The 13,937-nt window shown below is 37.0% G+C and overlaps 1 protein-coding gene across 1 annotated transcript in view; it reads right to left on the bottom strand.

The window, feature by feature from the left end:
* Positions 1–1,936: 1,936 nt before the first annotated feature.
* LOC123533171 (helicase domino-like) overlaps positions 1,937–13,937 on the bottom strand; it is a 91,044-nt gene continuing 79,043 nt past the window's right edge. Inside the window, exons 39-47 of the mRNA XM_053520468.1 lie at positions 11,779–11,935; positions 11,132–11,361; positions 10,416–10,683; positions 9,431–9,579; positions 9,068–9,167; positions 5,749–5,900; positions 2,952–3,092; positions 2,401–2,578; positions 1,937–2,067 (exon numbers count right to left, since the gene is read on the bottom strand). Coding sequence (XP_053376443.1) covers positions 1,952–2,067; positions 2,401–2,578; positions 2,952–3,092; positions 5,749–5,900; positions 9,068–9,167; positions 9,431–9,579; positions 10,416–10,683; positions 11,132–11,361; positions 11,779–11,935 — 1,491 coding nt within the window. The 3' untranslated portion in view covers positions 1,937–1,951. The remainder of the gene's footprint in view (positions 2,068–2,400; positions 2,579–2,951; positions 3,093–5,748; positions 5,901–9,067; positions 9,168–9,430; positions 9,580–10,415; positions 10,684–11,131; positions 11,362–11,778; positions 11,936–13,937) is intronic.

The raw sequence follows: 13,937 nt of genomic DNA, 5'->3' as shown, positions 1-13,937 counted from the left end.
TTTTTTTGGTTTTTGGGAGTTTTTTAATTGTCTAGCATCGACAAAATAAAAATTTTCAAGTATTTTTCAAGGTTTTTGGGCAATTTTTCGCAATTTTCAAAAAAAATTGTGTTTTAAAGGATTTTTAAAGATGCCTTCATTTTAAGTACTTTCAGCCTGGCGAACCCTGATTTTGGGCAAAAAGATTCCCTTTGTGAAATCTGGGCCGGGTTTCAAAAGGGTCTCTGGGGGTCAAACTGGTCATAGGTAAAAATCAAAGAAAAACCTTGTTATGCGTGGGGTGTTTTTTTCAATTATTTTCATGATATTGGTCAGAATGATAACCTTGATAAAATCTAGGCCGAGTTCGAAAATGGGTCATCTGGGTAAAAAATAGGTCAAGGTCAAATCAAAGAAAAACCTTGTGTTGCGATAGGGCTGTATTTTTCAATTGATCTTCATGAATTTTGGTCGAATGTTTTCCCTTTGAAAAAATATAGGGGTTCAAAAAAGGGGTTCTTTGGGGTCAAAAACTAGGTCACTGGGTAAAATCGAAGAAAAACCTTGTGTATGCGATAGAGGCGGTATTTTTAAAATTGTCTTCATGAATTTTGGTCAGAATGATTCCCTTTGAAAAAATCTAGGCCCGGTTAAAAAAATGGGTCTTTGGGGGTTCAAAAATAGGTCACTAGGTAAATCAAGGAAAAACCCTTGTGTATCGTTAGGGCTGTATTTTTCAAGTCTTCATAAAATTTTAGCCAGAATGATTACTGTAAAATCTAGGCCGATTTCAAAAAAGGGTATTGGGGTAAAAAAAACTGGGTCACAGGTCAAATCGAAAAAAAAACCTTGTGTATGAAATTAAGGATGTATTTTTCTTTGATCTTCATAAAATTTGGTCGAGTGATCCCTTTGAGAAATCTGGTCGAATTTGAAATGGGTTATTGAGGTCAAAAACTAGGTCACTAGGTCAAATTAAGAAAATCTTGTGTATGCATAAGAGAACTGTTCTTTTCACTTAGTTTTCATTGAATTATTTGGCAGGATGATTGGGGCCCTTAATTGAAACCCCTAGGTTGCAATTTTGAATCGGGGGTGTCTGTTCGGGGAGGTCAAAAACTAGGGGTCCTTGGTCATATTCATGGTAATGCGTGGGTGTATGGTGATAGGAGTGCTGTATTTTTCAATTGATTTATGAACTTTGGTCGGAATGACTTGCCTGTTAAAATCTGGTCGGTTTGAACATCTGGGGGTCGAAACCCTAGGGTCAATTAAAACAGGGTAAAATATTTAAGAATATGCTTTTTTATGGTAAGGTGACCAATTGTGTTGGTCCTTTTTGTTTTGATTGATGTTATTGTGTCAGAATATTTGTTTTCCATAAATCTCAACTTAGGACAAAAACATTGTTTTCACATCTGGTATGGTTTTGTTTTTCATTAGGTGAGCGACCTAGGGCCATGTTTTGCCCAAAATTTTTTTTTTGAAGTCTCAAGTTTAAAGGTGAAGATCATAATTATAAAGGTCAAGTCATCTATGTATAGTTAAGTTTATAGGTCATGCCACAATGCTTGTTGAGCAAGAGTATGAACTAAATTTGGTCATCTATGTGGGCTGTAGGACTGAAAGTGGTTCTACTCAGGTGCCCGCTTGTGATGAAATAATGCAAGGAGGGGCACCTGGGGTCTTCCTCCACCATCAAAGCTGGAAAGTCGCCATATGACCTAAAATTGTGTCGACGTTAAACCCAACAATGAAGATGTAGGACTGTTGTATGAACCAAATCGGGTCATTAATGTGGACTGTAGGAAATCTGGTTTGTACCGACTGATGAAGGTAGAGGTCATCTATATAAAGGTCAGTTTCCAGGTCAGGTCACAAGGTTTGTCGAGTGAGTATGAACTTAATTGGGTCATTTATGTGGCAACAGGACTATGCTTGCACTATAAATGACATCGACATTTCAGACTTTCTAAGACCTTAAAGCTGGCTGCCGTCTCCTCAATGTACACTTACTTTTCTGGACAGGTATCTGTTTCCTCTGTTGTAGAAGATGCATCTGTTGTGGATTGATCTGACTCACTTTAGCTGAAACAGTAAACAAGATGAAAGTTAATGTTATATTTTCTTAAAAAGTAGAGTAGTTATGGCAATATTTACTGAAACAAACATGTTATGACCTAAAGAACAGTCAGTAAAATTCAAATGACCTTTGATGATTGAACAAGATCTATTCCGTAACATTTTTCATATTGCTTTCTTTACTAAGAAAGCTTACCTTTTCACTCACATTAACAAAATTTCAAGTTTTACTCTGTAGTTTTGCTTAAGGCACTTGCGTTGCAACCAATTTCAATCAAATTCTTGTATCTATGTGGAAAGGTGTATTTTGGTAAAAGCATGAATACGAGGCCAACTTACCTACGCCGCCTTTCTGTGGCATACTGACGTTGATGCTCACATTACTGACTGGTATTGTCACACTGCCAGCTGGGGCCGTCACTGTCTTCACTAAAGTAGCTGGCTGGCCCGTCACCTTCGACAGAGCCTGACTCACTTGTTGTATAGGTGTACCAGCTATTATCTGAGTGCTTTGTATCTATGAAGAAAGAACAACAAATGAACAGGTGGAATAGACCGTAGTTCAATAGCTTATTCACAGTAATATAGCCTGACCATACAGAAGACATTTTTGCATCTTCACTTCACAACAAAGCATCTATATACAGGGCAGCATACCTTGTTTAAATCATTCACTTGCATAAAAACCTTTTCCAATATCAAAACTGCATTAACACAAACTGAGCACACATGAATGCTGGAACTGCTAAAAATGAAGTGTTCAATCTTTTCTTTTTAGTGTTAGGTGTCTTAAAACCAGTTGTAAAACAGGAACTGGTATCCAAAACTTGAAACAGAGCATTTCAGTCATCTCAACATCTTTTCCCGACATAATTATATACATTCATTACCTGTGGATGATGAAGCTGAGCCACTGATGTTCCAGCCACCTTCTGTTGAGTCAGCTGCTGTTGTTTGAACCGTGCCAGCTCATCCTGGGTCAAAGGTCGGGTCAACTGCGGTGTTCCTGCAGAGGCCTTCAACTGTCCACCCTGAAAAATGCTTCATTCTTTCAACATGTCAAATCATGTTACCGGCAATTTTCTAGCTTTGATGGTGGAGGAAGATCCAAAGTGCCCTTCTGTGCATTATTTCATCACAAGCGGGCACCTCGGTAGAACCACTGACATTCGGCAAGCCAGCTGGATGGCTTCCTTGAAGAATTCAATGTCTCAAGTAAGGCTCAAACCCTTATCGGTGAGGGGCAAGTGATTCGATATCAGCGACTTAACTACTTGGCAAATGAGGCCCTAATAAAATATATGTGATATTTATCACTAATCAAAGCGGAAGCAAATAGAAAATTTTTTGTTCAAAACACAAACATTGTCAATGCTGAAGTATCAGCACTAACATCTGCTGTATTTGGTATTTACTATAGCAAGAAGTGAAATTGGACTGGACTAAACTATTCCAGCACAGAGTGCATCTTGCAAAACATATTGTTACCAAAAAAAAATGTGAACATTCATCTGTATCGGCTATTATACAGTCAAACTTTGTTCGTTCGAACTTGACAGGACCAGCAAAATTTGTTCGAGCTATCAGTAGTTTGAGCCTTTATACAATATACATTACATTGGGATTTTGCCTGGAACCTGGCGATGAGTTTGGGTAATTGGCATTTAGTTCGGCTGTACTTCACCTAATCTGTAGTATACTGCTACTTGTTTCTCCTGTTTACAAGCACAGGCATAGAGAACAAGCAAAATAGAACAGAAAATTGATCTGTGGCAGTTTATACAAGGTGGGTCTATACTTTCATGTAAGGCAATCACTGTCAAAAAGGGTAGCAATTTATCCAATGCGCAATTGAGTCCTAATAAAGTAATATTACAAAGGTGATTTTTAACTGAAGTATGTTAAAACTAGAGCTATCATAAAAGGTGATGAAAAGTACCCCCCCCTGCCTGACACAGAATTTTAATTTGGACACAAGATTGCATTTTTATGTGGACTGTGTTATTTTAAAACTGTATGTATACGTTAGTAACAAAAAACAAAGTCCCATAACATGCGAATATTTTTAAAAAAATGAACATGCACATCACAACTAGGGTGGTTCTGTCACTTGTCTATGTTTCATAAGTAAGGGCATTGGAGAACATGCAAAATAGCATACAGACTTTCATTTTGGACAGTTTTATACAAGGTCAAAGTCCATAACCTTTTATGTATAGACCTCATGTAACAATCACTGTCAATGTGTGAAGTTTCAATTGAACTTTGGGCCAAGGATGAGGTGAGATTGCACAAGGTGTTTTTTACTGAGTATATTAAAAAAAAATAGAGTCCCATAAACTCTGAAATGAAAGATACCCCCCATGCACAACAGTTTACATTCAATTTTGACGTCCATAGATTGCATAAGGATGATGGACAGATGGTGCACATAGATGTGTTATGTATATCAGTATAGTAACAAAAAACAAAGTCCCATAACTATGCCAGTTTTTTTTCTAAAAGAACCTTTAAAATGCCCCATGCACAACTAGTTGGTACTGATCACTTGTGTGAAGTTTCATTAAATTGTGTGTAAGGGGTTGTGGAGAGATTAGGCCGCACAAGATTGTATGTGTCTATGTATATAGTATGTTAACAAGAAAACAAAGTCCCATAACTCTGCAATTTTTGTTCTAAAGAACCTAACATGCCCCATGCACAACTACTGTTGGTACTGATCACTTGTGAGATGTTTCATTAAATTGTGTCAAGGGGATGAGGAGAGATGGTGCGCACAAGATTGTGTCTATGTATATTAGTATAGCAACAAAAAAACAAAGTCCCATAACTCTGCAATTTTTTTTTCTAAAAGAACCTAACATGCCCCATGCACAACTATGTGGTATGATCACTTGTGTGAATGTTTCATTAAATTCTGTCAAGGGGTAAGGAGAGATGGTGCGCACAAGATTGCGTCTACGAGGACAGACCCCGGACAGACAGACAACCTGAAACCAGTATACCCCCCCCTTACAACTTTGTTGTCGGGGGGTACAATAAGGTCAAAAGAAAATATATCCACTATAGAATAGGCTGTTGCTGTTAGTTGGTTCTAAGTTTCAGATCATATGGCCATTTTCAAGCTTGTAATCGTGAATGAAGTCTCCTACCTATTATAACAGACACCAGTTTCCTCACACAACCCAGCTTGGTCTCATACCTACACTTACGAAGGTGAGAAAGTCAGCCACATTCAGCACCCAGCCATTCAGCTTCCCTACCCCAATACAGAACAAACAACACCTAATATGTACATGTATTTATCTGCACCTAAATGCTTCAAAACAAAAAGTTTGTATGTCTGTTTTGGGCTTAACGCCATTTTTCAACAGTATTTCAGTCATGCAACGGCAGGCAGTTAACCTAACCAGTTTTCCTAGATTCTGTACCAGTACAAACCTGTTCTCCACAAGTGACTGCCAACTTCCACACATGAATCAAAGGTGGAGGACTAATGATTTCAGACACAATGTCGTTTATCAAATAGTAACGGAGACCATACGGCCCACCCGAGGATCGAATTCACGACCCCGCGATCCATAGAACCCGCTATGTGGGCGGGTCAAAACAATAAGACCAGACCATGTTATCATGGCACAATCATTTACATGGTAGGATTAAACCTTAAAAACTATAAAAGTATACCTGTGCCATACTGGTGACAAGTTGTTGAGCTATCACAGTTTTCTGTCCCTGTATCACAGGTCCCTTGAGCTGCCTCAGCTGCTGGTGTCTTAGTGGATCAGGCTGTAACACAGATAACACATACTGGTATTTGAAACGGCCAAACCTAATAACTGGATATTTTGTGTGTATCATACAAATTATTTATCACTTTAATGTCCGTTGAGTGAAATAAAGCCGTTACTTAATTTGCTATTACACTTAGCCTAGTGTAATAAAGCTTTGGCAATGATATCACTTTATACTTTAAATACACAAAACATTGGTCCAACTGACTTGGTCTGTATAATAGTTCAAGAAAATTTTTTGATGACCCTTGATGGTGAAGCTTATAAAGGGGATTAAAATGAATTTTACATTTGTTATTTTATTTTGCAAATGTATTTTACACAACAAATTTATCAAATTTGTTGACCAATTTTTGAGATAACAGCTGAAAAAATGGTCTGAAGCCACAGTTTCTCCATAGGGCATACTGTTTTGCATAATTTTAACTTTACCTAGTCATTAAGGCTGAAAATTTCACCAATTTTCTGAAACTCTAAATATGGTCTTTTGAGAGGTAGTAAGGTTTGCTATTTTTCCACCTACTTGTTGTTTTTGTGGCATGATCAATGTCTGTTGCTGCTATTTGCAGTAACTGGAATATGTTGAGGAGTTCAAGGCTTTTTATTTTTAGACCTACAGCTAGTTTCTGCACTCAAGTGAACAAAATAAAACCTGTTAGTACTCAATGTACTTTGCTGTTTTGAAGATCTTGGAAGGAAATATGGCCTCTTTTGGAGGAAAGGTTTTTCTATTTAAAAATATATGAGCAGTTTTTAACCCAATGAATTCGACATATATCATCGGTGAAATTCACCAATTTTCAAAAATTCTGAAATATAGCCACTAACACAAGGTATTTTTATTTTTAGCCTAGAAGTGAAATTGGGCCGTTGACTAACTATTCATCAAGGTGACATCTTGCAGAATTTTGGGTCCATGATAAATGTGTTGAAACTCAAATTTTTCTATTTTAATACTGCACTTTGTTCCCCCTCGTTTCGAACTGAGATATCACAAGGGAATTTAATTTTTGAGTCATTGGAATTTGGTTTGTTGACAAATTTTCTATTTTGTACTGGGTAGTTTTTTCCTATGACCTGATGAAGACCCTTGAGGACATCAAGGGTGAACGTTTGAAATTTCATGGTCAAAATTAGGTTAGGAGGGGCACTGTTTTTATTTTTAGCGTTTTATATTTTTTCCTTACAGTTACTTGAAGATATCATCGAGTGAAAAAGTAAAAGATAAAATGGTCACGATCCATTTGACTTTTTTTGACCTAAATGATATTTTTACCCCGTCACAGATTATACTTAACCTAGTTTTTTCATCAAGTGAAATTTGCTATTCAAAATTCATGAAAAAATGGAAATGTAGAATGACAATTTTCTCACATTCCTCAAGCACTGCCATTTTTGACCGCAGGAAGTACGAACTGCACAGTAAAGATTTTACATGCAAGTGAAATTGGCTGACAATATTTAGATCCAGAAACAGATGCCATCTTGGCACCCAAATTTTTTTATTTTTGTTGGGTTTTCCCCAAAGTCCCCCACTTGACACAATTATAAGTCAAATGGCTGACTTTTTTGAAGCTTTGATTTGGTTAGAGAAGTCCCCAGGTGCCCCTACTGCATTATTACCTTTCGAAACTTGGCAACCAGGTGAACCGTCAATTTCGCATAGACCATGCTAGAAAAGCTTGTTCACAAGAAAATTTCAGACGCCGAGGGGCGGACGCGAAGCGAAAAACAAAATCAACTTTCCTCGGAGGAGAAGCAAAAAGGTTAACTTAGCACGAAAACGAGTTAAGTATAAAATTTTACATTTTTGTATATCAGAAATAAATTATAATTCCGCCCGGTAATTGGTTTACAGCACTGACCTTGTGCCAACTGATGTGTCCTCAACTAGAGCTTACTGTCTTTAAGCTTATCGAACCTAGTCAAACACCAGCAAATTCCCACAACTGTACTATAGTGATTTCTGCATGGGCATGGGGCTCTGCTGTTAATGGCAGCCGCTTGTGTTTGTGTCTGTTACAAGTCTGTAACTGTTATAATTTTTGTTCAAGAATGGAACTGTTTTGTAGTTAAAAGGGCCATTTCTGACAAGTGAACAAGAGAAACGTGTTATACTCATTGTACTTTTCTATTTAAATTAAAAATGTGTACTGCACGTTTCAAAGAAAAGTACTTTTATTTGTAAAAATATGAAATCAGTAACCTAAACAAAGGAAATTTGTTAACGGGGCAAATATTGGGCAAATGAAGTATCAATCTCGCGTTTTTATTTACTATAGCATGAATGAAAAGGGCTGGGTTTAACTATTCCAGAGACATCTTGTAAATTACCTTGTTAAAAACAAAAAGTGTGAAAACTCATTCTTTTTTACACCACTGGGTTTCATCGTCTCAAACTGTAGCAAAAAATTTTATTTTTAGCAATTGATTTGGTAGTTGACACACTTGTCATGGTACTTTGGGGGTTGCCGTCACCTGTGAACTTCTGAGGAAAGGTGGCGTTTTATATCCTTGGGCACATTAGTTTCCGTTGACTGTTTCCTACTTGACGTATTTAACCCTAAAGTATATTGTAGGTAGTAATTCAAAAAAGTAAAATTCCTCATTAACCCTTTTATTCTTAATTGAAATTGCCATCTATGTAATAGTCCATTTTCTCCAGAAGAAACAAATTTAAAAACTGGGAATAGAATGCAAATCTCTTACACACCCTCCCCAACACTATTTTTTATACTGCAAAGAAATGCACAGTAAAGGGTTTTTATATAGCTAGAACTATTTAAAAATTATTCATCACCTCAGAAAACCAAATTTGTCGGGTTTCGAACAGACACATAGAACATTTAGTTTTATTGAAAATTGGTCCATCCATGGATTATTCCTTTACAAATTACTGGGTAGACCGTAATTCCGCAAAAGCTAAATAAGATTTCCTCTGTAATTCATCAGAATGGGGTTTAATATGCAAAATCAAATCAAGTTTATAGAGGAGACAAAACAACTTATGCACTGCTGAGTTGTTGAAATATATGTTCTGTATTTCTAAAGCTGGATCCTCTGGCAGGTGGAATCACTGCACCTGCACTGTATGGTGTTTAGCGGCTTGGATCTACTGGGGTGTGAGACCCACCCCAGAAGATACACACTGGCAGTGCTTTGGGGTTTTTCAAGGTTGGGGCAGGGTCTTTGGGGCTGTGAAGTGTGTTTACCTGCAGTCTGGTACCGATTATAACTTAAAGAATTCAAGATGGCGAGGCCCTTTTGCTGTTGAAAGGGAAAACTGGCCAATCTCAGGAGATTAACCTTTAGCTAAAATGATCAATAAAATACATGTTAAAACATAACATTAATAGTATTAATAAGTATACTTCAAAAAAGTTTTCTTCGTGCCCAATAAATATACAATCAACTCGGTTTTCTACATAGTCACTATAGAGTCTGACAAGTTTCAAACTTTTCTAGAGCAAATGGATTTATTTGTATTAAAACAAGCACAATTATGTAAAAAGAGGTTACATATTTTTACAACTAAGTGAAGTTACAACACTTCCAAACTTTCAAAGGAATCATACCTTCTTATAGGAGCAGTTGTGTTTCACAGTTTCATGGGCAATATGGTAGTGCCTCCCTCTCTCTGGTATAATGACCGTTCTATCCCTGGCGGCACTTGTTGTCGGAGTCTGTTCCCCTACTTGCCCGTTGAACACAGTATCTATGTAGGCTGTATTACCAAAGGGTTCATTAACATTACATTTCAAAGGAACTCTAGTAAAGTCCAGCCTGGAAAAACAAAAATTTAGAACCCCCCTCTGACTAGTAATAGAAAACAGCCATAATATTTCAAGTCTGAAATCTATGCATCAAAATTCCCATATTCAGAAATAGCAATGTATTTTAAACAGTACAAAATCAATATGCACAAAACTTATTCCTGGGAATTTTCTTCAACAACTGTAGGATATTTATCTTTTAAATAAGTATTTCGCTTTATTTTTTTTTTCAGAATGTTTGATATGAAATATAAACAAGTATAGAATGTTTTAGGAAAAAAACTTACTGCAGCTGCGCTTGTTGCTGTGGTTTTGTTTTTTCCGTGGATCCCTTGGGCGCGAATCTCTGCAACCTGCATGGGGGTTTAGCGGTGATATACTGGATGTTGTTTTCCTGAAGTAACTGGCATGCTTTGGGGGTTTTTCAAGGTTGGGTTGACAAGGGCTGTCGCATTGTTGGGGGTTTACGCGATGCTTTGGGGGAGTCAAAACGTAAAGATACAAAATGGGAGGCCATTGTTTCTGTTGACTGTGGATCTGGCAGTCTTCTTGCACGATTTCCTTTGCCAAAAATATCCACAAAATACATGAATATAACATTTATAGATATCTATAAGTATACTTCACGTTTTCTTTTCCATTAATAACGCACTCGGTTTCCCCTAGTCATAGGTCTGACGTTCCCAAAAATTTTTTCACAGCAAAAGGATATTGTACTTAAAAAGATCAACAAATTTTTTGTCCAAAAAGAGGTCCCTAGAAAATTTTCCAACTAAGTGAAATTTACAGAAACTGTCGTCAAATCTTTCAAAATCAATACATACCATCTTATAGATGCCCTTCTGTTTCTTTTGTTTTCGTGGTGTGATATCGTACATGATTCTACCCTCCTCTCTTGGAATGATGACGTTCTCATAGCGCAGGCGGCACTGTTTCGGAGATCTGTATACGCGGCTACAGCTGTTGACCACATCAGCTACCATGTCCCAGTTTGGTGTATGTGCAGGATTCACTATCATCAGATTCAAAGGCACATCAAAGTAACTCTGGACAGCCTGCAAAACAAATAAATTAAGAACTGCCTCTGATTCTAGTAAGTAGAATAGTTACCAGCCATAATATACAAGTCTGAAGTATTCATAGACATCTAAATTCCCAGGATTCAGGAAAGAAGTATTTTGAAACAGTACATAATCCAAGCACCACACCTTTTCTCCTGGGATTACCAACAATCTATTTTTTCTTTTTTAAAAGCTACTTCATTCATTCATCCAGTTCCTCCTTTCCTTGTAAAATAATTGGAGTGCAAAGGAGTTTGATAAATAACTTGCAGACAGCATTATAAAATCACAATACAAGATTAAAATACTCGAGGACTAAACAAAGATGCAATATAGAGATTAACACGGAATATAGAGCTACATATCCTGAAATACAGGTTAACTTTAGCAAACCATTTAGTTTCTCCAAAAGTTCTCTTAAACAGAACTGAAGATAACATACCTGTAATAGAGCCCAGTCTTCATGTATAAGCCATTCAGGATGGTCTGGAGCTTGCTCCATCACTGGTTTAGGAGGCATTGTTGGTAAAGGCCTGTAAGGCTTTAGCTGACCCATCTTCAGTTTCTGCAGTTTGGCATCTCTTCTCAGTCGCAGCAGTTGAGCATTGGCACGATCAAACAAAGATCTAGGCACTCTTGGTTGTTCTTCCCTCTTCTGCTTCTGCTTACGAGCTGCCACAAATTACAACAATGAATGAGCCAATTGTACAAGTCATATATATCAGTTTTCTCAAAAATTAACATCTTGTAATTACTCTACGCAAGGCTTGTTCATTCTGAAATACTGTAGAACTTATTCTCCAGTGGATAAACGATTCAGATTGTGTATTCCTTCAAGATATGGCTTTCATGTTGACCTTATCACACAGAGGCTGGACTGAATTATTAGCTTATGGGACTACCACAGTTAATACAATTAGCATTCACAAAAGATCACCTACAGATAATTCAGAATAAGATGTGTCCTACAACTGTTTACATATCACTGTCATTTGTCTAGAGCAGGACTGTCTTTCACTTCTGTTATGAAGCCTTTTTCTTTTACTTTTCCAACAACAATAACTGAAAGTATACTTGTCATAAACTTACTTGTTATAGATTCCACCTTTATTTTCTTCTTCTCTTTCTTCACATATACAGGAGGTAGTTGTGTTTCTGGCATCACAGAATGTTCATACAGGAAGAGCAGTGTCTGGTCTATGTACACATCATTGTCATCATGGGGAGGTGTAGGTGGTGCCCACAACTGTCATATAAAATGTCCTGTACAAAAGGCTTCATCAAACTTGAGGCACTCTAACACAATAAACGACTGGCAATATACTGTTGAAGTCTCACTTTATTTGACTCGTAACCTAAATCTCCCAGGATAGTTTAAATCAATAAACCTTGAACAAGGGCTCAAGTGGGGTAATATAAACTATGTTATGAAGACTGATGATAAATTCAAAAAAATTTTTTTAGTGCGGTGGGGGCGGGTGTGTGTACAAAATGATGGGCAGATTTGACCTTGCTGTGACCTTTGATAACACCCGGATTCATGCACTCTGCACATTGTCTAATCACCACCCACCTACATCCAAAGTTTGAAGTAAATACCTTGAATGGTTAATATGTTCTGCTCCGGACACAAACTCAATGTGTGACCTTGACCTTAGACCAACAGAGCCAGTTAAAGTGCTTTTTATATTGTCTCATCGCCATCTACCAATATGCCAAGTTTAAAATCAATATCTTTGATGGTTATAAAGTTATGCTCCAGACATAAATTATGTTGGACTGACGGACGGACAGACACACCCACCATCACTGTCACGTTTTTCCAATATGGGCATATAAAAAGGTGGCCTTTGCTACAACATTGCATCTTTATTGTTTCAGTATTTTCCCTCAGTCCCGATGACATTTTGTACATTAAACTCCCTTGCCACTAATCAAGAAATTTTATACTGAAGTAAAACAAGAGCTGTCCGTAAGACAGCCAAGCTCGACTATTCGAAATATTGTCCCAGAAGCAGGAAAATATTACCCAAAAAAGTTAAATATCAAAAGAGTTTTAAGTTCAAAAGGGGGCATAATTTGACCAAAATGCATATCAGTTATGGGACTTGCTGCTATCAACTAGTTTTATAACCCCGAAGGCTCATGTGAAGTTTCAATTCAATATCTGCATTAGTTTTGGAGATAGACACTCGCATGTAAAACTTTAACCAAAATTTTCTAAGTCCAAAAGGGGGCATAATTTGCCAAAAATACATGCCAGAGTTATGGGACTTGACCCAGTGAGGTTGGTAATTGATCTAGAAAAAGAAAAAATAAGTTTCAAATCTATATACCTTTTAGTAATAGCTGTATGTACTTGCACGCAAAACTTTAACCAGAATTTGCTAAGTCCAAAAGGGGGCATAATTTGGCCAAAATGAAGCTCAGAGATATGGGACTTGCTGTTATCAACTAGTTTTATAATCCCGAAGACACATGTGAAGTTTCAAATCAATATCTGCATTAGTTTTGGAGATAGTAACTTCCATGTAAAACTTTAACCAAAATTTTCTAATTCCAAAAGGGGGCATAATTTGCTCAAAATACATGCCAGAGTTATGGGACTTGACCCAGTGAGGTTGGTAATTGATCTAGAAAAAGAAAAAATAAGTTTCAAATCTATATGCCTTTTAAAAATAGCTGTATGTACTTGCACGCAAAACTTTAACCAGAATTTGCTAAGTCCAAAAGGGGGCATAATTTGGCCAAAATGAAGGTCAGAGTTATAGAACTTGCTGCTATCAACTAGTTTTATAACCCTGAAGACACATGTGAAGTTTCAAATCAATATCTGCATTAGTTTTGGAGATAGTAACTTGCATGTAAAACTTTAACCAAAATTTTCTAAGTCCAAAAGGGGGCATAATTTGCCCAAAATACATGTCAGAGTTATGGGACTTGACCCAGTGAGGTTGGTAATTGATCTAGAAAAAGAAAAAATAAGTTTCAAATCTATATGCATTTTAGAAATAGCTGTATGTACTTGCACGCAAAACTTTAACCAGAATTTTCTAAGTCCAAAAGGGGGCATAATTTGGCCAAAATGAAAGTCAGAGTTATGGGACTTGCTGCTATCAACTAGTTTAAATTTATAACCCCGAAGACACATGTGAAGTTTCAAATCAATATCTGCATTAGTTTTGGAGATAGTAACTTGCATGTAAAACTTAACCAAAATTTTCTAAGTCCAAAAGGGGGCATAATTT

The sequence above is a fragment of the Mercenaria mercenaria genome, chromosome 12 (assembly GCF_021730395.1).
Source record: "Mercenaria mercenaria strain notata chromosome 12, MADL_Memer_1, whole genome shotgun sequence".
Lineage (NCBI taxonomy): Eukaryota > Metazoa > Mollusca > Bivalvia > Venerida > Veneridae > Mercenaria > Mercenaria mercenaria.
The sequence above is the reverse complement of the archived record's forward strand: the minus strand, read 5'-3'. Positions and strand labels throughout refer to the sequence as shown.